The 22204-nt window shown below is 45.6% G+C and overlaps 3 protein-coding genes across 6 annotated transcripts in view; 2 read left to right on the forward strand and 1 right to left on the reverse strand.

The window, feature by feature from the left end:
* Positions 1-464: 464 nt before the first annotated feature.
* Positions 465-2897, forward strand: map10 (microtubule associated protein 10). The gene has a single exon (XM_062520002.1). The coding sequence runs from the start codon at positions 544-546 to the stop codon at positions 2815-2817; it is 2274 nt and encodes a 757-aa protein (XP_062375986.1). The 5' UTR covers positions 465-543; the 3' UTR covers positions 2818-2897.
* A 491-nt stretch (positions 2898-3388) lies between these two features.
* Positions 3389-7954, forward strand: ntpcr (nucleoside-triphosphatase, cancer-related). Of its 2 annotated transcripts, none has more exons than XM_062520003.1 (5): positions 3389-3474; positions 3819-3981; positions 4071-4173; positions 4825-5034; positions 7661-7954. In XM_062520003.1, the coding sequence occupies exons 1-5, from the start codon at positions 3441-3443 to the stop codon at positions 7778-7780; spliced, it is 630 nt and encodes a 209-aa protein (XP_062375987.1). In that variant the 5' UTR covers positions 3389-3440; the 3' UTR covers positions 7781-7954. The 2 variants fall into 2 exon arrangements, with proteins under 2 accessions (XP_062375987.1, XP_062375988.1); XM_062520004.1 differs by lacking the exon at positions 7661-7954 and adding an exon at positions 5695-6340.
* Positions 7955-13714: 5760 nt separating this feature from the next.
* The window catches only part of LOC134063729 (uncharacterized), a 39131-nt gene continuing 30641 nt past the window's right edge, over positions 13715-22204 (reverse strand). For all 3 annotated transcript variants that reach the window (XM_062519417.1, XM_062519416.1, XM_062519415.1), the window contains 10 exons: positions 19188-21395; positions 18834-18941; positions 18514-18591; positions 17451-17537; positions 17155-17246; positions 16722-16807; positions 16527-16596; positions 16205-16413; positions 15781-15894; positions 13715-15361 (listed from right to left, as the gene is read on the reverse strand). In XM_062519417.1, coding sequence (XP_062375401.1) covers positions 15111-15361; positions 15781-15894; positions 16205-16413; positions 16527-16596; positions 16722-16807; positions 17155-17246; positions 17451-17537; positions 18514-18591; positions 18834-18941; positions 19188-21395 — 3303 coding nt within the window. In that variant the 3' untranslated portion in view covers positions 13715-15110. The remainder of the gene's footprint in view (positions 15362-15780; positions 15895-16204; positions 16414-16526; positions 16597-16721; positions 16808-17154; positions 17247-17450; positions 17538-18513; positions 18592-18833; positions 18942-19187; positions 21396-22204) is intronic.

The following is a 22204-nucleotide window of genomic DNA, read 5'->3' on the forward strand; positions in this document are numbered from 1 at the left end:
ATGTTGTTGTCACGGTTTAATAATTATACAGACGAGGCTATATTTCGGTTAAGGCTATGACAACCTGTGCTAAACATAGGCCTACAAATATGACATCGATTTCAACTTGAATTCGAGGATAATTTTCAGCTCAGCCGAGAACTACAAGTCCCGGCATGTCTCGCGTGACTTATTACGTAGATTGTGCGACCGAGGTTTGTTGCTAAGACGCTTTGAAGCGACAGATAAGCTGCTGCTTTCTGATCTCTCAACATGACTGTTCCCAAACACGAAACTCTCTTTTCTTTTGAATTTTTAGTGGAATATGTTCGGCTTGATACAGGCTGCAAACTGCTAAGAAGTTCGAAACCGGCTGTCGGAGTGAGACTGTTGGATTTCCCAACGCTAGTTATTTATCAATCGAACGAGTCACAAACAGATGGATTGTCGAAGTCGGATGAGGATAGATCAAATGAGGTAATTTTCCACAAAGGCAAGTCGTGCTTGTTTAAAATTAACTTGGATTTTCTTCAAAAACATTTAACAAACACTCCTCTTTACGCAATGGTGATGGATGTTGGACAAGAGACTCCAAAATTAATTGGGAGTTCACTCATTTCTCTGACAAGACTGGTCAACCAGATCAAATCAGATGTGGAGGAGCATGGCATTGGCACCCCCTCTGCCTATGGCGAAAGAAGGACGCATGACTTGTGCAATCTCATGGGGATGAAAATTGGACTGATTTCTGTAGCCTGCAAACTTGTCAGTTTAGGGGGAAGTTTAATTCCTCATATTTCAGAAAACAAAATTCACAGTGTTGGAACCACAATGTCACAGGAGAGTAATGGAACAGAAATGGTTAACATGGCAACAAACGCTGTTTGCTGCAAGACTACTGAGGGTACTGGTGTAAAGCCTATTGATCAGGAAGGTTTTTGCCATGTTGTTCGTCAGAGAGTTAAGATTGACGGACACCCAAAGGATATTGTTGTGTCTGAGGCAGAGGAAACAAGGGTTGCCTCAACAAGTACTCAGACTGAACAAACAAAAAAGCGAATTAAAAAAATAGAAATAGCTCGGATTGATTATGAGGATGAGCCGAGTCCAACTCTGTTCTGTCCTCCACCCATGTTCTATAGTGCCGCAGAGAAAAGTCAAGAGGAGAAAGAGTTTAAAACTTCCAGTGCAGGAATGGATTCCCTTAGGGTAGCAGACCTGGACACAGATGAGGAGTTGTCCGATTCTGAAATGCCTCCTTCCAATGAGCAGAGCGGACCAGCTATTGTTGAGCATCCAACAGGAAGTCAGATACCACCACAGCCATTGGCACCATCACATCTTGGGGATGCCATAAGACAGCTGCCTTTGCTGAATGCCCTTCTTGTGGAACTTTCTCTGTTGAATGGGCAGAACCAGCAGCAGCAGCAGCCTCTGTCCGTTCATCCCAGTATAGCTTGGATTTATACATCAGCACAGGGACCCACAGATCCTACAGCTCACAGCGCAAAACCAGCAGTGCAAATGCTGAAAAATAATGCATCACCTCAGCAGAAAGCACAGCTGTTGTCCTCCCTGAGACGGGGGCACAGTGAACGCTGTAAGTCTCTGATCTCTGTCTCCCCATCCAGTAAACAAAAAAGGACAAAAGCAAACAAGCATTCTCCACATCCAGAAAAGACAAAACCAAAGAGAAAGTTAACATATGGCCTGACGCACACATATCGGCTTAGACTGCAGAGATTGAGCGCTGATCTTCCTAAACCCAGAGAGTGCATGGAACATGCCAACTCAAAGCAGTCCAAACCCGCTAATCAGAAGAACAAGAATCTTAGCTCCAGCAGCAGTATGTTAAAGAGAAGCCTCAATTTCGAGGACAACACGGACACATTAATTAGTACCGTTGATATGGATCGCACACAAGATAGCACTCCACCAAAGTCCTTAGACAAGCCAAACATTTGTCGTTTATCCAGTGAGAGCGGTGATATTCCCAATCATAAAGCTGCATCAATTCTCAAGCACACCCTAAAAGAGAAACCAGCACATTTCAAGCAGGACAAGGAATTACGTATCAGAATTCCTAGTGCATTGAGCCAGCATTCTGGCTGCAGTGATTTGGAACATAGAGCAAATGACCCTGGCTTTTCCAGCTCTAGTGAAGATGACGGTGGTCAGGGGGAAAGTAGATGGAGTCGTCCTCCATCAAAGTGTTCTGACTCCTGCAGTGAGAGCCAGGTAGATTATCAGGATGATTTCACCAGCCTGGACCCCACTGACGGCTACTCACCCGACCTGCTGAGTAGTCCTGAACCCAGGATGACCAGAGCTCCCAGTGATCTGTCCAGCTTGAATGACGAGTCAGTCCGAAATCCAGGTCTGCCTGTGCCAGTGAAAGCAGCCACGTCTCCCAAACGCTCCCTCAAAGGCACCCATCTGATCAGGCAGTCCATGCGGGCCTCTGGCCTTAGTGTGTCCTCAGACGCTGATGATTTGAGGTCAGGTTATACTCCATCTGCTCATTCCAGACACAGCCAAGTAAGTCAAGCGAGATCTGAATCTCAGGACAGTGAAATGGGAGGGAGGGCCTCTGTACCCAGACATCCCATAAGGCCCTGGAGCGAGCGAAGCGACCCCACTGATGATGTCACACAGTACAGAGGTTACTCAGAGGATTCATTTGCGCACCACAGTGACTCTGATCCTGAGTCACTTTCCTTGCTTGATCCCATTGAGGCAGAGGAAGAAAATGATCAACTTGGTACACTCGGACTCACACAAAAATACCAGCATATTTCAGATCTAATGGTCAACAAGCTTCCTGGCTACACACTATGATAGAGATGTATTTAATGGTGTGTAGCTTCAGATCTATGTGATTGTCTTGTTTCTTGTATTTTTAATAAAATCTTACACAAATTTGAAATCATAAATCAGATTTTGTCAAGTAGGCTATCCGTGAATTGAATGTTTTTGTGTCAAATATTATACTGCCTGTGGTGTTATTATGTTACAGAAGCTTAAACATGGTCATTGGTTCTAACCTTTCATCCCAGACACTGCATTTGCTCTTTATGCAAAACATTTTGAATTGACGAAATTTTGCTGGGCAGTAGCCCATGTATATTTGTACAAAGGCACACGGCTCAGGGATAGATTGGCATATAAAGTAATGGGAATCAATTCCAAACTTAGAGAAACATGCTACCGTATGTATGTTTTATAAATCTCGGGGAGGAGTTTAGTGTAATAGACACATCATCTATTTGAGGATGGAGACAATTTAGACGTTACTGTTCGGAAAGATGGAACACGCAAAAGATCTTCCCCCTTGCATCCATATGCTGCTTTCTGGCAATTTATTCTGATGCCATAAACGTAGACAGAAGTTGGAGTTTAACTGCGCATGCGTATTAAGCATGCCCGTGGAGTGTAGCAGGGCTAACGCGCTCTGAAACAAAATGATCAAACACGTCTTTTTGACAGGACCTCCTGGTAACTATTTCTTAAAAGCAATTCATAAACTAAAGTTGTTGCATGTATAACTAATTCCAGGCAAGCTTAACACCCGTAGATAAGTTAATTAATTGTAACCCATTCACTAGCAAGCTAACAAATGAGCTAAAGTTATTTGGCTACGTTTAGTCCAGTGTTTTGAGTATGTATACGGTCAAAATAGGCCATTTTAATTCCATTTTAATGTCTGTGCATCCTTCTTAGTGACCCTTCATGAAATCATAGGCTATTGAGTTGAGGTCAGCAATGGACAGTGGAGTGTATTCGGTTAGGCTACAGTTTGCACATGATTTAGCAAAACTCTGTTGTGATTTTCTCTAAAGGTGTGGGCAAAACCACACTAGTACAGAAGGTGTGTGATGCTATGAAATCTGCGGAGGTGACCATACATGGCTTTTACACCGAAGAAGTCAGGGCCGGAGGAAGGCGAATTGGGTTCGACGTCGTCACTGTCTCGGGAGAGCGAGCACACCTGTCGAGAGTCGGGTAGCTGACCGAGCATCACATGTTCCCATATCAGCCAGTGCCGTCTGGCCTACATGCACACTTGAATCAGTCTCTTTTCCACTTATCAGAAATGATTCTGGTGCTTCAGCTGGAAGACGAGAGTACAGAGTTGGGCAGTATGTGGTCGACCTGCCATCCTTTGAAAACCTGGCTCTCCCTCTCTTCAGACAAGTAAGCACAAGTGTTGGGCCAGGTAACATTCTTACCTGAATAACAAACTATAGTCTCCTATAAAGTGGGCCTACTGCTCAGTGGTGGCTATACAGCCCACATGTGTGCACACACACCCTATGTTCAAAGGAAGTACCATGTTAAAATGTCCCATTGAATCACACATACTGTATTATTGGATGGAATGTCAAATACGTTCGAGAGAGACATTTCCAACCTGTTCTTGCTTTAAATGATTAACGTGAAGACAAGAAGTGGGTGATTCTTGTGTTATGTAGTGAAGACCAGATGTTGTATAGAATATAATTTGTGTGCTGTGCTCAGAAGAAACATAAATGCTGATGACATGTAGGCTATTCAAGCATATATGGCACTTCCGATGGGATCACATGAAATATTTAACAGCACCATGTATGCCTCTGTCCCATTCACTGCACCGTATATGAATTTGTCTGTATTTGTGACCCCTGGGGCTTGTCCACAGTTGAACCTGACCTGGATATAACCTCTTCAACGCAAATAACTACACATCTGTAGACTAGTCAGATTAAACTACTACCAGGGACAGAGAGAAAAGGTCATACATGCATCATTTGTTCTTCATTTGTTCTTCAGGCAGTTAACTAGTCTGAATTCTTTGGGTCTTGGCAGGTTGGTGGTGGCTCTGCAGATGACAGGCGGGTGTTCGTTATCGATGAGATCGGGAAGATGGAGCTCTTCAGCCAGGCTTTCATACGTGCTGTGAGGCAGACTCTGGATTGCAGTAACTGCTCCATCCTTGGTACCATCCCCATTCCCAAGGGCAAACCACTTGGCCTGGTCGAGGAGGTGCGGGGGAGGGCAGATGTAAAGGTCTTCATGGTTAGTATAGACCAGTGTCTATGATGTCCACCTTTAATCTCTAATCTGTGCAATGGTAAAGCCAAGGAATATTGTGGGCCTCTCCATTAGGCTACAGGGATTTAAAGAAGAATTTGAGCATGACTAATACTAAAAACAGAAAGGCACTCAGAAAAAAAATAAACAAACAAATACATATTTCTGGGCCAAATGACGAATACTGATCCTATTGAGGATTTGTCTGCTGTTGTATGAGATTAACACAGTGCATAAGTGCATAACCTGAAACTAAATGACATTGTTACAAGCAGTGATCCTAAGTGACCTAAAAACATTGCCTCATGAAAAGCCATACATTTCCAGCTTTACTTTGGTGTCCAAAGACTGTGCACATAGTGCTATCTCTCTACATTTGATACCGCTCTGGTGCATCCTGTGAATGTGTTTGTTTGCGTGGAGATTGAATGCTGGCTTGTGCTTGGGATGGAAGCTGCACACATATTGTAGAGAGAGAGAGAGAGAGAGATCTTCACATCCATCTTCACACTATTTGCCTGTGTTCCATGCTTTGAAACCGTGACGGCACAATGTACACACATTGTAATTATCATTCGTGTAGTTTGTCAGTTTGATGTCTTTTAGTGTCTGATGTCTAATCACAAATGTATACTTTGCCCTCAGATTTCAAAGGAGAACAGAAATACCATTTTGCAAGAGATTGTGGCAACACTACAGCAGTGTCTTAAGCAAGGATCTTAACACCAGACAAATGGACTGAATCATATGAGGAGATGTTATGAACTTTGTTTGCATTGGGAGTATTTTTTTTTCTTTACTAAAATTTTAATATAATTTAAATATATTTATGTAAAACTAAGAAGAACCTAAGACAAATTATTATTCTCAACCCTATAATTTAGGTTATTTGATGCAGAGTGTCAAATGCAAAAAAAAAAAATGTATGCATGGATGCAATTAAGTGATTTCTTTTTTTTGCTTTCTCGTATATGGATTCTGACATGAATAATTGATTGAGACAGCGAAGATTGGCATCTGGACTATTTTTTGTTGTTGTTGATGGAGACCTTTGCCTTTTCTGTTCTCAATAGGGGGAGGGTAGAGTGCATACAGTTGAGTCTAGGCAGTATCTTCACCCTCAAACTGAGTTGAGTGGTGGTATATAAAGTATAGTTTTTCAGTTTGGAGTATTTGCTTTTAATGTCGGACCCTGTGGAGGCCTCATTGTTTCTTGTTAGAATCAAGAGTGTGCTTGCACAATTAGGGAAGATAAATAAATTAATGAATACATTAATATTTTAACAGACAATTCCATCTGTGTTGATGTTTAATTTATTATACACTATGAATACGAAAATAATACGTCTGAATGGTCTGTGTGAAATACATCTGCTTATATCAGAAAGTAGCATTTTATTCTACCACAAGAAATCATGTTTTATGCATCTTTGTTAAAATGACAAGGGTAAAGGTGATCGTTGTATGGCTGTTAGACAGGAGAAAGCCTACCTTTAGGTATAATGCTTTTAGTGGTTTGCTTATGCTTTCAACAGATTCTCTATGCAACAGATTGTGTCTCTAAAAAAAAAAATCCAAAGAAGATTTTAGTGCACTCTAGACATTGTATAACAACATGGCTGCATAACAAGAGTAAACACCAGCGCAGTTTCCTCGACCTACAGGCCCATATAATTTCACCCACAACTACAGAACAAGCACACAGTATGTTATCCTTATCATCTCTGCTATCTAGATGACCTGTGTGTGATCTCAGACTAGTAGGTCCTGTGGTTGCTGTTTATTAAATCCTTTTTCAGAGGATTTATACAGTGGTTTGGAAGGATGTGAGCCACACGCATGACATGAAGCAGTATTGTGATGTTGCTGAAATGATGTTAGGAAGTAAGGATTAAAGTGCGTTCATGGTTCCACCACTAATATGGATACGTTTCAGATTAGGTGGATAATGGCTGACCTTGTGCAAAGCAGGTCAGCATACAAAGCTCGTTCTCCCTATTGTTGTTCATGGCATTACATAGACTCGGAGAGACTCGGAGAAGAGTGAAAGAACTGACATTCAACCTCCTGTATTTATTTAAATTACAGGCCTGATAGGGTTCAGGCGTGATGCCTGAATTCAGGCTTGAGCTCGGCCATGTACGATGTCAAGAAAGACTATCCTTTATATTGTCTTTGAATCTATTTGATAATTTCAGGCACAGATGATTACCTGTCTATCAGCCCTGAAATTAGTACCACTTGCAATCAAGCTGGTGGTAATGTCAAGATACTTGTCACATGTCACTTGTCAAGACGTTGACAAGTGATATGTGATGTCAACATCTTCATTTAACCCAGTCAGCCTATCTGTACCATTTTGATTACACAACTGACATGTTCAAATTGTTCTGTTTCTCCAGCCCAGCGGAAAGCATTGAAACTTGTCTTGCTACTTCATCACTTCCCATTTCTCCTTAGCTTTTCCTCTCCTCAACATGCCCCGCAGTGAACACAGTGTTACAGTGAAATAGGTCACATTTGAAAGTTGGGCGAAGTGAGTAGTGTTGGCACTAGGTATCAGTGACCATGCCCAGCTGATGCAGCACAGTGTGTTGTTTTATGGTGCCAGGCAGGATTTGCGTCAGAGAAGCCTTCATGCCAACATTCGCTCTCCTCAACTGTTGATGTGTCCTTTCAATGGCTGCCGATGGATGGTCAGAAAAAGAGCCAAAAAGCCCTCAAGAGTTGAACTAGAGGAGCTGCCCTTGTCTCATCATGAGAAGGTGATTTTAGTTCAATTAATGTAAAATATTACACAAAGAGCACAGGAGAAATGTAATATTCCAAAATGCATTAGCTGTTGTTTTGCAATATGACTGCTTTGGCAAAAGCCATCAAGTGTGTGTACCACTTAAAAAAAAAATCTGCCTAAGTGTGTGTCTGTTTGTGTGTTTGCGTAAGAGTTTCCACTGTGTATTTGGGCCAGTTGTGTAAAAGGGTAAAACTGGACGGATGTGTTCCGTAAGGAAGTGGGTCTGGGGCTGTTTGGAGGCGCACTGCAGGAGGTGGCAGAGGGGTCGCTTGTGCCTGCCGTCGCTGGGCCATCGCCAAGGCCCCTGCAGTGGCAGGACAGATGGATTACATAACGCCGCTGACTGGAGAGGAGGCAGGGGCTCGCTGTGGCCCTCATGTCCCCCATGGGTATGTCCTCGGACCAGGCTCTGAAGATGTGTCATCAGAAATGTGTGTGTGTGCGTGTGTTTGCGTGCGTGCGTGCGTGCGTGCGTGAGTGTGTGTGTGTGTGTGTGTGTGTTTTGGTGGAAAAGTTCCTGTGTTATTTAGACCTCATGTTGGTGAGAATTCCAGGCTTGAGGAAATGTGAGTGGATATTGTTTAGATTGTATCACTGTCAGTGTTTCTGCGGCAGAGGTGAGTTAGAGTGAACGTAATCTTTTGTGAAACTGCCCTGTTTCACTATTTTATGAGAATTCTGGCAAAGCATCGACCATTCATGTCTCATCTTCAATTCATACATTCATTCACAGATCATTCATATTCAGACAAATGTGCATAAAAGGCTGGGGGTTTATGTTGACTGTAGCTATAAAGAACTATAATGGAACTATTTGCGACCCTTTTCACTGCCAGACATGCACAGGGATTGTGCCTGATATGACACAAAGGAAAGCTATATTTTTTTCATGAGTCGCCTTTATCTAAGCTCACAGAAATCTCCAAACAGTGATTATCTTCCCCCATGGGCTTTCTCTCCCCTTTAAACATCAACATATTCTGCCCATGAATACAGATGGCAGGACCCTTCAGGGGTCCAGTGATGGGGGGGGGGGGGGGAGGAGGAGGGCTCTATAGTACATGATCCATTCTCAATGGCTGATGCGTTGCTACAGTGGTATTCACAGCTATTCTCTGTGGGACATCTCAGAGAAAAGCCGCGGTGAATGAGCTTAGTGTGGGCCCGCTGAATTTGAAGCCTGATTTCCATATCACCGAGTTGCATCCGTGGGTTAGTAGACACAGAGGGGCTTGCACTCTCACTACCCCCTCCACCCCCATACATTGAAAGCCTCTCGCTGCGCTGTTTAGGAGCTTATAGCCTAAACTGGTGACTCTGTGGGCAGTGTAATCTGTGGGAGTGGTGAAAAAAAAAAATCCTTTTGGGCATCATTTTTAATAACGGTGATGCCTCGTGGGACTCTGCTCATGATGAAACGTGGCAGGAGGGGTATAGCGCACATTATCTAATGGCTCATGGCGTAGCAGCAACAAAGGAAATTAACAAAATATAATGAGACAGAGTTCTTGACCTTGCCCGACAGACAACACATATGATTGTCATGCAATTACTATTACCAGTCTTGACAAAATGTGGATTGCAGAAAAGAAACGAGTACAGAATTGCAGGAAGGAAGTTTGCATTTCTCATGAAAAGGCAGGGAAAAATGGCAAAACTTGAGGCCTACTCAGCCTTTCTACTGAGGTGTGGCGGACAGGTTAGATGGTCTGCTGTGTCACAACAATGTTGGCACTGTATCAGATATGTTACAGTAGGCACATCAGCCCCATCAGCACTGAACGTTAGGCCAGTTGTAACAATTCTGTTGGATTTTGGATACAGGATTTCAATAAAATGTCTTATATAGCTTAGCATCTGATAGTGTATGTGTGCGTGTGTGTGTGTGTGTGTGTGTGTGTGTGTGTGTGTGTCTGTAGCCTATACAAAAATTGAATATGCACTTTTTGATCACATTCATGTTAAAGTGAGTTAGAGTCATGTAAACAGATATCACAGCAGTCTGTGGACATTGTCCTCATCCAAAGCTTGAGTGCAAGCCAAGCACTTTGCACACAATAGTGTAACAGCCACGCAGGGCAAGCATCTAGCCTGCTCCTTTAAGAGCTGTGGTGTTGAATTTCACCTTTGAAGTCTCAGATCAAAGCTGACCAGTGGGGGGACCCCAGCAAGCAGAGAGAGAGAGAGAGAGAGAGAGAGCAGTAAACATAAAAATGACAGGAGACCTTAGAACACGAGCTGTAGCACACACGCACATCAACACACACCCATACACACAGACACAAACACACACACACACACACACACACACACACACACACACACACACACACACACACACACACACACACACACACACACACACACACACACACACACACACACACACACACATACACACACACACACAAACACACTCACTCACTTTCTCTCTCTCTCTCTCTCTCTCTCTCTGTCTCTCTCTCTCTCAAACACACACACATACACAAAATCCGCCTGAATTTTCCACCTGCTTCCCCTCTCGTCGGCCTGTGTTTCCCCCGCACTCCTGACGGTGGAAAGGTTACTGGGAGCATCACGGAGACAAGAGGACACCAGGCGTGCAGGGGAACAGCGTTCAGCTCCAGATGAGAGATCACTTCAGGGCTGGAGGGCTGGAGTCTGACATGCGGATCATGTGTCTGCAGCAGGAGCTGGCAAATTAAAACTTGCCCCGAGCAAAACCAGCACCGTTTTCTTTTTAGACTTTATGTGTTAATTGTATTTGCCCCCAGAGGGAGCCTCTCTATTTCTCTCTCTCTCTCTCTCTCTCTCTCTCTCTCTCTCTCTCTCTCTCTCTCTCTCTCTCTCTCTCTCTCTCTCTCTCTCTCTCTCTCTCTCTCTCTCTCTCTCTGCTAGAGATTCTATTAATCCCTCACTTGCCTCATACATAATGGAGAAATAAAAATAAACATATGAACATTTAGAAACACATAACTTATATTCAATAAATTCAATTCAGTCAACACACAAAAAATGTATCTGACAGTAATATTTTATAACATGCCATTATACCTACACAACTACCTATAATACCTTCTTCATAAAACGTTCTTAAAATATGTACGCATAGCCTGTTAAACATTTTAACATACAGTACAGTTCAACTAAGATGACTCAACATTATGCCTACCCATCTCCTATACTGCCTGACGTGTCACATGGCCAGCCTTAAGACATGCAACACAGGACATCAGTCACTTTGTGTCCGTCTCTTTGAGCAGTCAGAGGCCGTGACCCCTGCATCAGCCCATGGTGACAGTGAAAATGAAGGAGCCAGCGATGGGCGGTCCTGGTCGCTCCGTCACTCTCGCCCAGAGTGAAAGCTTCCCATGACACAGAGGTCATCCACATGGCATCTCCTTCACCACAAGACTATGGCGGATGATGGAGGAAAACTGAATAGTACACTGTGTCTAATGTCCTCTGAATGAACGGATCAATATTTTGCTGGTGACCCACTCGATAGATCACACAAGTGCAATGCAAGATTGTCAGTATATTGGATGATGTATAATTGCAAGATAATGGCCAGAGCAGAGTTTGTAGTGTCTCATGAATAATGAGGATGGAGTTGATTTCTTTTTTGATCTTTTTTTTCCCAATGGCATGAGCTTTGACACTTTGTGACCTGTGATCCAGGCTTTTGCTATAAGGTAGGAACACATGACCTCATGCGGCCACCAGCAAACGAAGACGGCGTGTCACCTTGTGACCCAGCGCTGACCACTGGGTCTGGAATGTTCTTTATCCAATCGCATCGCTGATGGGGAGAGACAAACAGGCATTGTTTGCCAGCGGAGGCTTAATTGACGCCTGACAAGTCATCAATGGCCTGTTCAGCCTGGTTACTCATTATTCAATGCCAAGACTCCAAGGTGACACTGACACCAGACCTCTGCAGTAAATAGAGCTGTGACCCACAATCCCATGCAACGTGCTGTGATTCATGTGTTTGGATAAAGTGGCTCTTCTAGTCATATGTGTGAATGTGTGTGTGTGTGTGTGTGTGTGTGTGTGTGTGTGTGTGTGTGTGTGTGTGTGTGTGTGTGTGTGTGTGTGTGTGTGTGTGTGTGTGTTTCATTTGTCCTTCAAGTCTCTACTTTTATGAGTCATTACTCATATTTGGCACCTGGACTTTTTGTTCTCTTTTCGTCTTGGTAGCATCGACCACAGAGGTGGACAAGAGGCATTCACATCCAAACGGCTGAGTCATCATCTTTTGGGCTCCCTGGCAGTGAGGTAATGGCTCCTGCTGGCGTGATTAATCCTCTCCCCACCACCACTGTGTAGCGGCTTCGCTCTGATAGTCGGTATGGAGGTGACGCTTTCAAACCCTGTCCAGCCACACAATGAAATATGCACTGTATTAAGTTAAGATTACACTGTACTCTCAATGACCAGTCCTCTGCTGTGTCTTTCTGTCTGCCTGTACATTCCACATATATTTGTGGCAAATACGAGGATATTGCTATTCTCTGTTGAAGGAATATAACAACAGTTTAGCCCATATACAGTATTTCACACATAGCATCTCATGAATGTGGAGGCCCTGCATACATGAATAGGTTATGTCCACACTGATAACACAGGCACACCAACAACAACAACTTGCATTTTATTTTGTGTTTTACAGTAAAGGGGAAACCTCACTAACCACCACCCACCCGCACAACAGCCGTTACACACCAGAATGCTCAACACACACACACTAGCTCGAGGTGGAGGGAATGAACGTGATCTGCCATGTACAGTATGTCCATTTTGTTATTGATCAGCAGTGGACTGTCAGGCAAAAGGGAAGTTGGCAGATGGTCACATACAGAGTGCTATGGCTAATGGGGCCTCTTGCGGAGAATATAGGTTAGGCTCAGCACTGCAGCACAGAGACGGGATTGCATGGGGTCTACATAAGTACTTAATGCATTCCTAATGCTATGTTATCTGAAGGCACAGTGAATGCCTTTATTTTCCTTTATTTTGACATCTTGTTGCTCTTTTTTTTTGTTCAGGAATATATCTGGTTGTGTCTGCTTTTTATATAAAATAGGAGTCTGTATATACAGTAAATATAGTATTACAATATCCTTTTATAGTATTACATAATGTAATACAACATAATGTATTATATACACACACACACACACACACACACACACATATATTACATATAGTAAAAAGTGTTATATATTGTCACTATAGGGCACGAATCAATCTATAGCGTTGTACATACAATTAAAAGCATTTGGCGTGCCCCTATCCCTTTTTGTCTGAAAATCTCTGGGGATCAGCAGAGCATCGACTAATTTCAGTCGCTATATGCAGATACGCCTAATGAGCAGTGTGGATTTGGAATTTGGTTTCTGGGCTCCATTCTCTTTTAATCTTCCACCAAATAGCCCTCATGAAGCCACATCTATTTCTCTCTTGTTTTCTTTTTTTTAAGACAATAGAAATTCAATCAGGGTCTTTGAAATCCCATCTGTGTGAAGTCTTTCCCGTCAGCCCAGAGGCCATCGAGTGCCTTGGCCAAGCGCTGCAGGCGTCAGACATCCACAGTGTCTCATTTAGAAGCAGTTTTTTTGTCTCAGTAAGAAAAGCCTTGAGAATTGTTTACCAAACACATACACACGCAAAGCCCACTTTGAAAAAAAAAAAAACACATTAACACCCACAGTTGAACCATGCTAGATATGGTTATCATCATGAAACAATGAGAGAATGTGTATGGAATATGTATGACTGTTTTATGCTTTCTGGAAATGGAAGAATTGGCCTACATTCCAATCAGACAGTTTTACTGTGGGAAGATATCAAAAGAAAATACAGCTCTCAACCAAAATATCGATTTATTACAAATATTAGTTGTGCAGTGACAGTTCTCAGAGTTAACAATATCAAAACAAACACAAACAGTATCAAACTGTTGTAATAATTAGAATGAAAAGAAGACGACAGTCTGAGTGGCATATAAGGCTTCCTGTATAGTTCCTTTGTGTTCGTCATAAAACCAACTCTCCCTCCAACTAACTCCAACTCCAACTACCACTGGTTTCCAAGACTGTGATAGTGTTGTGTTAAAACAAGATACAACAAAGATATGGCTGAAGCTCAAGGTTCCCACCCATCTTAACTGAAACTTCCATGACTTTTCACAGCCTGTAACAAAATTGCAGGTTGGGGCTAATTGAAATGTGACTTAAACAATGAGATTGGATTAAATGTTTTCTGGTTTCCCCCCACCATTCTATATCTATGAAGAAAGTGATTGAATTCTGCTGCATCTACACCATTCCCATGTCCTCTGGCCTCTAATGACTAAATGAAATTTCATGACTTTACCAAAACATTCAATGAATTGACTAAATTCTATGATTCCTCCTGACCTGGAAAATGGGATTTTACAATTCTATGATTTTTCCAGGTTTTCCATGACTGTGGGAACCCTGGAAGCTGTGATGACTGTGAATGAAATTAAACACCTTCTGGACTACATTTTGATTTGCTGATGGGTTTAACCACAGTAGCTAACCTAGCTAGTAGTTAGAAAGAGAGAAGAACGCAGCTTACAGGACTAACCATGCTAACCAAAGCATACTTGTGAACTAAAAAGATTGCAAAATTAAACAGGCACGTAATCCCGTCACCGATGTCTCAGTGAAAAGAATGAACCATGACCATAAACCTAGCAATCGCATGGGATCGCAGCCTTTAAACAGAACAAAAATGAAACAGTGCATACATGTCAGAGCATACCAGATGGGTGGTTGGGTTATGATTTTCAGAAATCTGTGAGAGAAAAATACAAGGCTAACAAACACACACCAACACACAGTACATCAAACCAAGAGACAGCTGATCACCATAGTAACCAGTGAGATCTCAAAGATCAAGAAAATAATATACAAATGAAATTATTCATTATGTCAAGACGGTTGATTGAATAGTTCTTCTGAAGCGTTGTTCTATATATTCATGTGAAAAAACAACAAAGAAAGTCTGTTTTAAGGTCCATTTTTCCCCACTCTGCAAATAATATGACTTGTGATGCAAAAGAAAACAGGAAATTGTGTCCCCTCGTATCAAATATGTCTGTCAAGCATAAATATGAACTAAATAAACATCTCTGTCAAATATTTTTCATCAGTCATCAGTGCTCTGCACATGAAAAGAGTCAGTAAGGAGGGGATCTGAGCAGCAGTGTTTCTGTAACACCACTCCTTTCCTTTCACTCCTTCTTACTAAAGAATTTCTTGAAGACAGACTTGTTGCGGGGCCGTGGCAGGCTGGCATAGTTCCTCAAAGGCAAGTCTAGGGGGCGCTCCAGCCCACTGCCAAAAGCCGCTCTCTGTGGTGTCTCCGTGCTGTTGCACATTGACGGCTGGTCTCCGATGAAGAGGGTCACGGAGTAGTTAGAGCTGCTGTCCTGGCTTCCACCTGAAGGGGGCAGTCTCACAGGTCTGATTCTCTGATATGTGGCTGAGGAAAGAGACAAGGGCAGCTATGATGACAAGCTACATGTGTGTAGGCTACGTACAATCCTTTATGCATGGAACAGCAGTATTGAGAGACCATATTCATAGACAGTTCAATTGACATAATATATCAATATATGCCTAGATAGATGACTAGATGGCTGTAAAGATGAATAGACTGAAAGATGAAGGCAGATCTACAGGGATCATACTGACATGTTTGATGGAGGAATGTACTCTTAAGATACAAATCTTTGAAGATAAATCACACTCATGGTATAAGGTGAATAGACTGTGGTAGATGCACTTTTTATCTCAAACCACAACTTGTCTGGGTGATAACAATGGAGAGACTGACACCATTTTTCTACAGGTTGATATGTTGCCTCTGTGGACCTGTCACAGATGACTGAGGTGCCTCACCTGAGGTGAAGGAGTGGGAACGGCGCTTGTTGCTGCAACTCAGCCAGTCCTGACTGTGGCTGAGGGGAGAGTGAGTTGAGAGAGACGCCATGCCGAGTGGGTCAAAGGCATCTTCTATTGGGGGAGATAGAGAGAGAGAGAGAGAGAGAGAGAGAGAGAGAGAGGGGGAGGGAGGGAGGGGGAGAGAGAGAGAGAGAGAGAGAGAGAAAGTGACAATTGAGAGAGGTGGGATACAAGGCTACATGTTGGACACTAGTGATTCACTACTGCCACCTACTGGATAAATCATGCACCTCACTGAGAGAACATGAACATGCAAAAACTAACATCTAGACCTCAAAATACTGTGATACAGACCTAATCCTAGTACATCACACAAAGTAACATGTGTGATGACATTTGTACTAGTTTCTTAAGGCCTTACCACTGTAGCCTGCGCGTAGAAGTGAGCCACTGAGGGAGATGTCCACGGCTTTTCCCTGGTGCCAGAAGGGGAGGCGAGGGCCATCTCTGTTGAGGAGAACGCTCTCTTTAGGATGCCCAGCTCCCGTCTGAAAGCAGGTCGTGACATCATCCCGGGCCGGACAGTGACATTTGCCGATACAGTAACAGGCCAAGGATGGGATACGATTCCTGAAACGCACGTCAACAAGGGAAGTTAAATATGCTTGCGTGACCGATACCACATGGTTCTGAGGGTGATGTATGATTACTTATTGACTGTGTCACATCCTAGAGGATCTTACATGTTCACAGAGTCATCCTGTAGAGAGGAGCTGGAGAACATAGGCAGGGAAGGGACAGCATCTTCAGATCCTATATGAGGAGAGCATTATGTGAACACACATCCAGATATACACTACTGTTGGCCATCTATGGTCTAATACTGTACATGTGCAATGTGCTGAAGATGTGCTGCTGTGCATGTTCTTCTACTGTACCTGTGTTGGCATGGATTCTCAACATCCACTTCTTCATCATGAAGCGCGAGGAAGCACTCAGTAAATACTCAGATCCATCACGTAACCTGAGAGAAGAGGTTGTCATTTAGATATGTGAAAACTATGGGAGATAATACGTTCCAGGGAAATGTTCAGGGCACCGAATGAGTCTGTGCCATACATGTTACTGTGTGACGTCATGGCTCAAAGGAAAATTCTGGTGCCCATGTTCATGCTCCCAGAGTGTAGCAGTACAGTTGCCTAACAGCTCTAGCTGTTGGCTGCAACAACTCCAGCTAGGTAGAACCGAATGTTTTCAGGGTTTTTTTCCCCCCGCACCGACAGTACTCGGTGACCTTGAAAAACAGAGGTCTATGTGAAAAATCGCCAGAATTCTCCTTTAAGGCTTACTTTCCATGTATAGAGCTTTTACCTTAAGCTGAAGCAGTTGGGCTTCTTGGCATACTCTGGAACTGGGACACATTCAGCCCCTGCAAGGTTTAGTGGCAGGCTGGATGCTGAACTCTGTGGGATTCAATCACAGAGAAAAGAAAACATCACATCAGTGGTTTGTTACAGAACAAAACAAAACCAAATCAATGGTTGGTTGTAGATGTCTCCCCTTGTACATACACTCATATGTGAGTCAATGCAGATGAGTATATACGTTTGGCAATATAGTGTACATAGGCAAAGGAATGAAGGAATGAATGAATAAGTCTGTCTTACCCTCAGGGTATCCTTTCTGTCTATATAGAAGCTAAGAGTCTGTCGGTACAGGATAGCGTGGTATGTGTTCCAGGTCCGACATGGTGCCTGTAATGATATACAGTACAGTACATACTTTATAATATACATCACCCCAAGTCTTTTTCTTTTCTGGTAAACTTGATAAAGTGGGCTTGTTAGTGGGTAAAACATTATGGACTTCCAGTGGTGCTCTTGTATTTGTATCAAGTGTACCTTGAACTTCAGGTTTTAGTTAGCTGTGATTCACTATACACGTCATGGCAAAAAATAACTTTAAGATTGTGCTGCTACCCTTCACTCTGATGGGGAAAGAGCTGGGGTTGGACATTTGGACCTTTGTCCCTTAACTGTACGTTCAGACCAAGAGCGACTTGAGCTTCCAAAATCGGAAGGCAAAAATTTGGCTGCTCTGATGTAGTAGCATTCTATGTTCGTCCTTGCTGGTCGATTGATCGCTGAACCGCGTCATAGCTCATTACCGTAAAGTTGAGCCACATTCAACTTTCTCTAGTCGCTCAAGTCGCTCAAGACGCCCAAAACGCGACGCCGACGGATTGGTCGCTGCTGGCAGCTGAGAGAAGCCGGCTTCCATTGAAAATGAATGACTTCCGGAATCTTTGGAAGCTCAAGTCGCCCGCGGTGTGAACACACAGTTAGTTATCTTTTGTGCTTCACTTATTCACTGCCTTGTAGGAAATTCAAAATATCTACAGAAGATGTATATGGCCTAAATGCAGTCGGACTCTGAAAAAGATGTAATCAACATCGAAACTTTAGTCTTTTTGCTGTGCAACATTTCATTTAAAAAAAAAAGTCTCAAAAACGTCTGTGCTGCTCCGGTATCCTTCCTCAGTTTGATCAACTTGTCCCCTGCCGTGGATGCACCAGTTGTTTGCAGAAGCGCATTGGATCTACTCCTTTCTTGAACAGGCTCAAGAGAAGTTGAACTTCTGCTAAATACCTGACGCTAATGGTCACGATGAGTTCTACCTCAGATGACTCTAAGCTCTGAAATGATGATTATTTCAGAGAGTGATCTCACCTTCTTTCCTCCCGGCTGGAGTCTATGCTTCCTCTCCAGAGTACCCTCCATGGAGGGGAATTCAGGCTTCTGTCCATTCTAAACACACAGGATGAAAGACAGTACTCAGTAATCAGCCTGCTGAATGACGTTGCCCGGCATTGGTTCATAGAAGTATTCCAGCCTTACGTGAAAACCACAAAACCGCAATAAATCTCAAGAGATGTGCTTCATTATTTAATATACAAAGAATGTATCTATCTTTGTTTGTTTAATCATTTTTTGCTCACAGCAACACAAAAGCATAACCAGACTGTTTGATGAGCGTTTTGAAGACGTACCGTGGCAGAACAGCGCCCTCCTGTGATGGTCATGTAGCCCTGGTCCTCAGCGCAGTGCTGGGCCTGTCCTGAGGGTCCGTCCAGCCCCATGTGAACCGACAGAAGATCCTGTGGGTCAGAGGTCAGAATTTCCATCATCAGTATGACCGACAGTATGAAACACACACACACACACACACACACACACACACACACACTGACACTTAGAACGTCCACCACTACACAAAGTGTCACACATAATAAAGCTCAGTTTGAGGACATTTTGTGCATACACAGTCATCAGACATAGAGGGTACTCTTCAGTGAAGCTGAAAAAGGTCTCAATCATCAGCTTGTTAACAATCTAGACCTCACCTTTGGACAACCTGTGTCCACATCCACCTCCTCTCCTTCCTCCCCTCTCTGCCTCTCCACCTCCTCTTCCTCCTCCTCCTCCTTATACTGGTAAATATATTTATGGGGGTCCTCCATCTCTGGCAACCTGACAGGGAACGATGCCGTTTCATTCAACACTAAAGTCGTCTGCCTGCTGGACTGGTCCTGGTGGGAAAAGGCAGCCCAGGACCGGCGGTCTCTCTTGCCCAGGGCTGGGGCCTCGTCTTTGGGACTCTGGTCCTTCCCATAACCTAGCAGACTCTGGATGGAGGGAGGCAGTCTGAACTCAGCCACCAGCAGGTTGGGCGCAGAGGCAGTGACCAGCTTCCTGTAGATGACGGCTTGCTCCTTGGGCGATGGCGCCCTCTGTTGGCACGGAGGCGTGCTGGACGGCTCTGCCTGATAGCCCTGGTACATGATGTCCGAGCAGACGCTCTGCCGGTAGCCGTGGCTCTGGTTCCAGATGTCCTCCAGCTCCTCCTCTTCCTCCTCGAACTGCTGGTGGTCAGGGTGCACGGGGTCGTCTGCCGATGCAGCCGCCGCCATCGCGGTCTTCGACCTGCCGCCCGCTTCCGCCGCCCGTACCCGTCCGACCGCTCTCCTGGGCAGGGGGTCGTCGGGGGTGTCCGGACCGGGCGCCTCCACGCAGAACTTGAAGCTGCCGGAGCTGGAGTGACCCGAGTCCACCGAGTCCTCCCGGCTGCTGCCGCTGCTGCTCCCGCTGGCCTTGAAGCTGAGCACCATGTGGGACGTGTGGCTCTGGGTCACGGCCGCGGGGCTCTCCTTGCCGCCCGCCGAGTCCGACGGCCGACGGTACTTGTGTCCGCTCAGGTCCTTGATCAGCGTGTGGACGCTGGGGCACACGTGAGGTGTCTCCGCGGCGACTGCGCTGGAGGCTGCGGCCTCCGTCGCGGGACGCGTTCCGTGTTCGCCGAGCGACAGCTGGCCGTACGGTCCGTTCTCTCCGACCTTGGCCGGGCTCTTGGCGGCGCGCGGGTTGCTTTCGCTCTGCGTCAACGCGGCGGCCATTTTGTCCCATTCCAAGGCCGCCTCCTCGTGCAGACCGCTGACCCCGGAGAGCCTTTTCAGCTGGACGCTGGTGAGGTCGCCCTGCGAGGACGCCCGGCAGAGGTCCTCAGCGACAGGGGATGGAGGAGGAGGAAAGTCTTCATCAGCACCATCGGCAGCCTCCTGATTCCCCGGAAGTTGGATTTGAATAACAGCCTCAGCCTGGGGACTAAGGCTGGGCTCCTCTTCCTTGCGTGTGGGTGGCGAGCGGGCCAGCTTGAAGGTGCTCAGTGCCACTGACCTGTCTGCGCTGTGCTCCTGGTTTTTGGGGTCTGTCCGGCGGGACTCCGGGGGCGCGATGGTGATGACGTCCGGGATGCAGGGGATGAGGCCCACGTCCTTGGGGAGCTCGAAGCTCAGGACGGATCCCAGGGAGAGGAATCTGCAGTGGCCCTTGACGCGGTTTCCAGGGACGGAGGCTCGGTTGGTCGTGTCCGGACCCTGGCTGAAGGGTCGGACCGACTGGAGCTCCGTGGAGCATTCCGCGTCGATGTCGCTCAGTAGCGGGTTCTTCACGTAGTCCGTGAGCTCGGGCTTCTCGACGGCAACCGCGGCGGCGGCGGACTTCGCCGCGTTCTTCCTCTTCCTCCTCTCCTTCAGGGGCCACGTGTGCGTGTCGTAGACGACGGCCTCCTGCTCCGCGGACTCCTCCTGCCGACGCTGCTGCTGCGGAGGGTCCTCCTCCTCCTCCCCCTCCGCCTGCTGCTCCACCCCCATGATCCTCTGGATGGTGTGCCGGCGCGCGTCTCTCTTCTTCTTCCTCTTCTTGCTCCTCCTCTTCAGGCTGCTGAAGATGGAGGCCGAGGCGGCGGCGGCGGCGGAAGAGGAGGTGCTAGCGGCGGCGGAGGTCGCGCCGTGGCCGGACGCGCCCCTGGGGAGCGTGTGGAAGGAGACGCTGCTCACCTGAGGCGCCTGGCCGTCAGAGGCGGCGCTGACCGCCGGGGACGTGCTGGAGGAGGAGGTGGAGGTGGAGGTGGAGGAGGTGGTGGAGGGGGAGTTGTAGGAGGAGGAGGAGGAGACCGACGCCTGAGCTCTGGTGCTGCTGAGCCTGGGCAGTGACATGCTCTCATACACGGGGCCTGCGGCAGTGTTGTCCTTAACATGCAAGAATGTACTTACCTAAAAAAAAGAAAGAGAAACGAGAAGAGAGAGAGACACGGGGGTTAACAATCGTGACGGCCATGACAGCGCTCCACCACTCAGGCCCCTCTAGGTGACGCTTCCATGCGTAAGCATTACATGACACCTGGCTGGGAGAGCACAAAAGCTCGTCGGTTCCGCCTCCGTTTTTTTATTAGTGCCCAATCGTGAGTCACGGAGGCTCATCATGACGGTGAGGCGGTGCCGATGAGGCTCCAACGAGCACAAAAGAGCTTTGTGTCACGTGTTACGTAACGCTTAGGCAAGGCCTACGAGCTCGGGCCTCGCCGCTCGAAACGCGGCGCTCGTCAAGTTTACGTTGGACTGACTCGTGATGTTATCCAGAAAAAGCCTCATGCTCGCACACTGGCGCGCATTCCTCGGCGAACAGCACAGACACAAGTTGATTTCACAGCAGTTACTGATGGATGATGATGATGACACCCGACTGAAGTGACAGAGACGATTAGACACACATTGGGTGAGGGAACTCGGCATTCGACTACCGAACGACCACGGCCAATACGTCTGCCGTGATTGAGAGCGCTACACTGTTAGCTGTTTCCATTAGCAACGCCATCAAAGAGGGACAGGGGAGACAAAAGAACATTGTTGCGATTGCCTTTTTTTCATTTGGGGTTTGTGGGACTTAATCAAAATCATGTGCTACTCAAACATGTCGTCATTCACAGCTGTAATGGCTTGACCTTTAACCTCTGTGTGACTAATCTGGTTACCCTAGTAGCTCTGCGCCATAAATCACACACAACACAACACAGACTTGCGAG

This window comes from Sardina pilchardus, chromosome 18 (assembly GCF_963854185.1).
Source record: "Sardina pilchardus chromosome 18, fSarPil1.1, whole genome shotgun sequence".
Classification (NCBI taxonomy): Eukaryota; Metazoa; Chordata; class Actinopteri; order Clupeiformes; family Clupeidae; genus Sardina; species Sardina pilchardus.

Excerpts from the sequence above, each read along its gene's own strand:
- ntpcr (XM_062520003.1), top strand. The coding sequence starts at position 3,441 with ATGATCAAACACGTCTTTTTGACAGGACCTCCTG. Across the intron at positions 3,475-3,818 it reads CTTTTTGACAGGACCTCCTG|GTGTGGGCAAAACCACACTA; the intron begins GTAACTATTTCT and ends TTTTCTCTAAAG. Across the intron at positions 3,982-4,070 it reads GCACACCTGTCGAGAGTCGG|AAATGATTCTGGTGCTTCAG; the intron begins GTAGCTGACCGA and ends TCCACTTATCAG.
- map10 (XM_062520002.1), top strand. The coding sequence starts at position 544 with ATGGTGATGGATGTTGGACAAGAGACTCCAAAATTAATTGGGAGTTCA.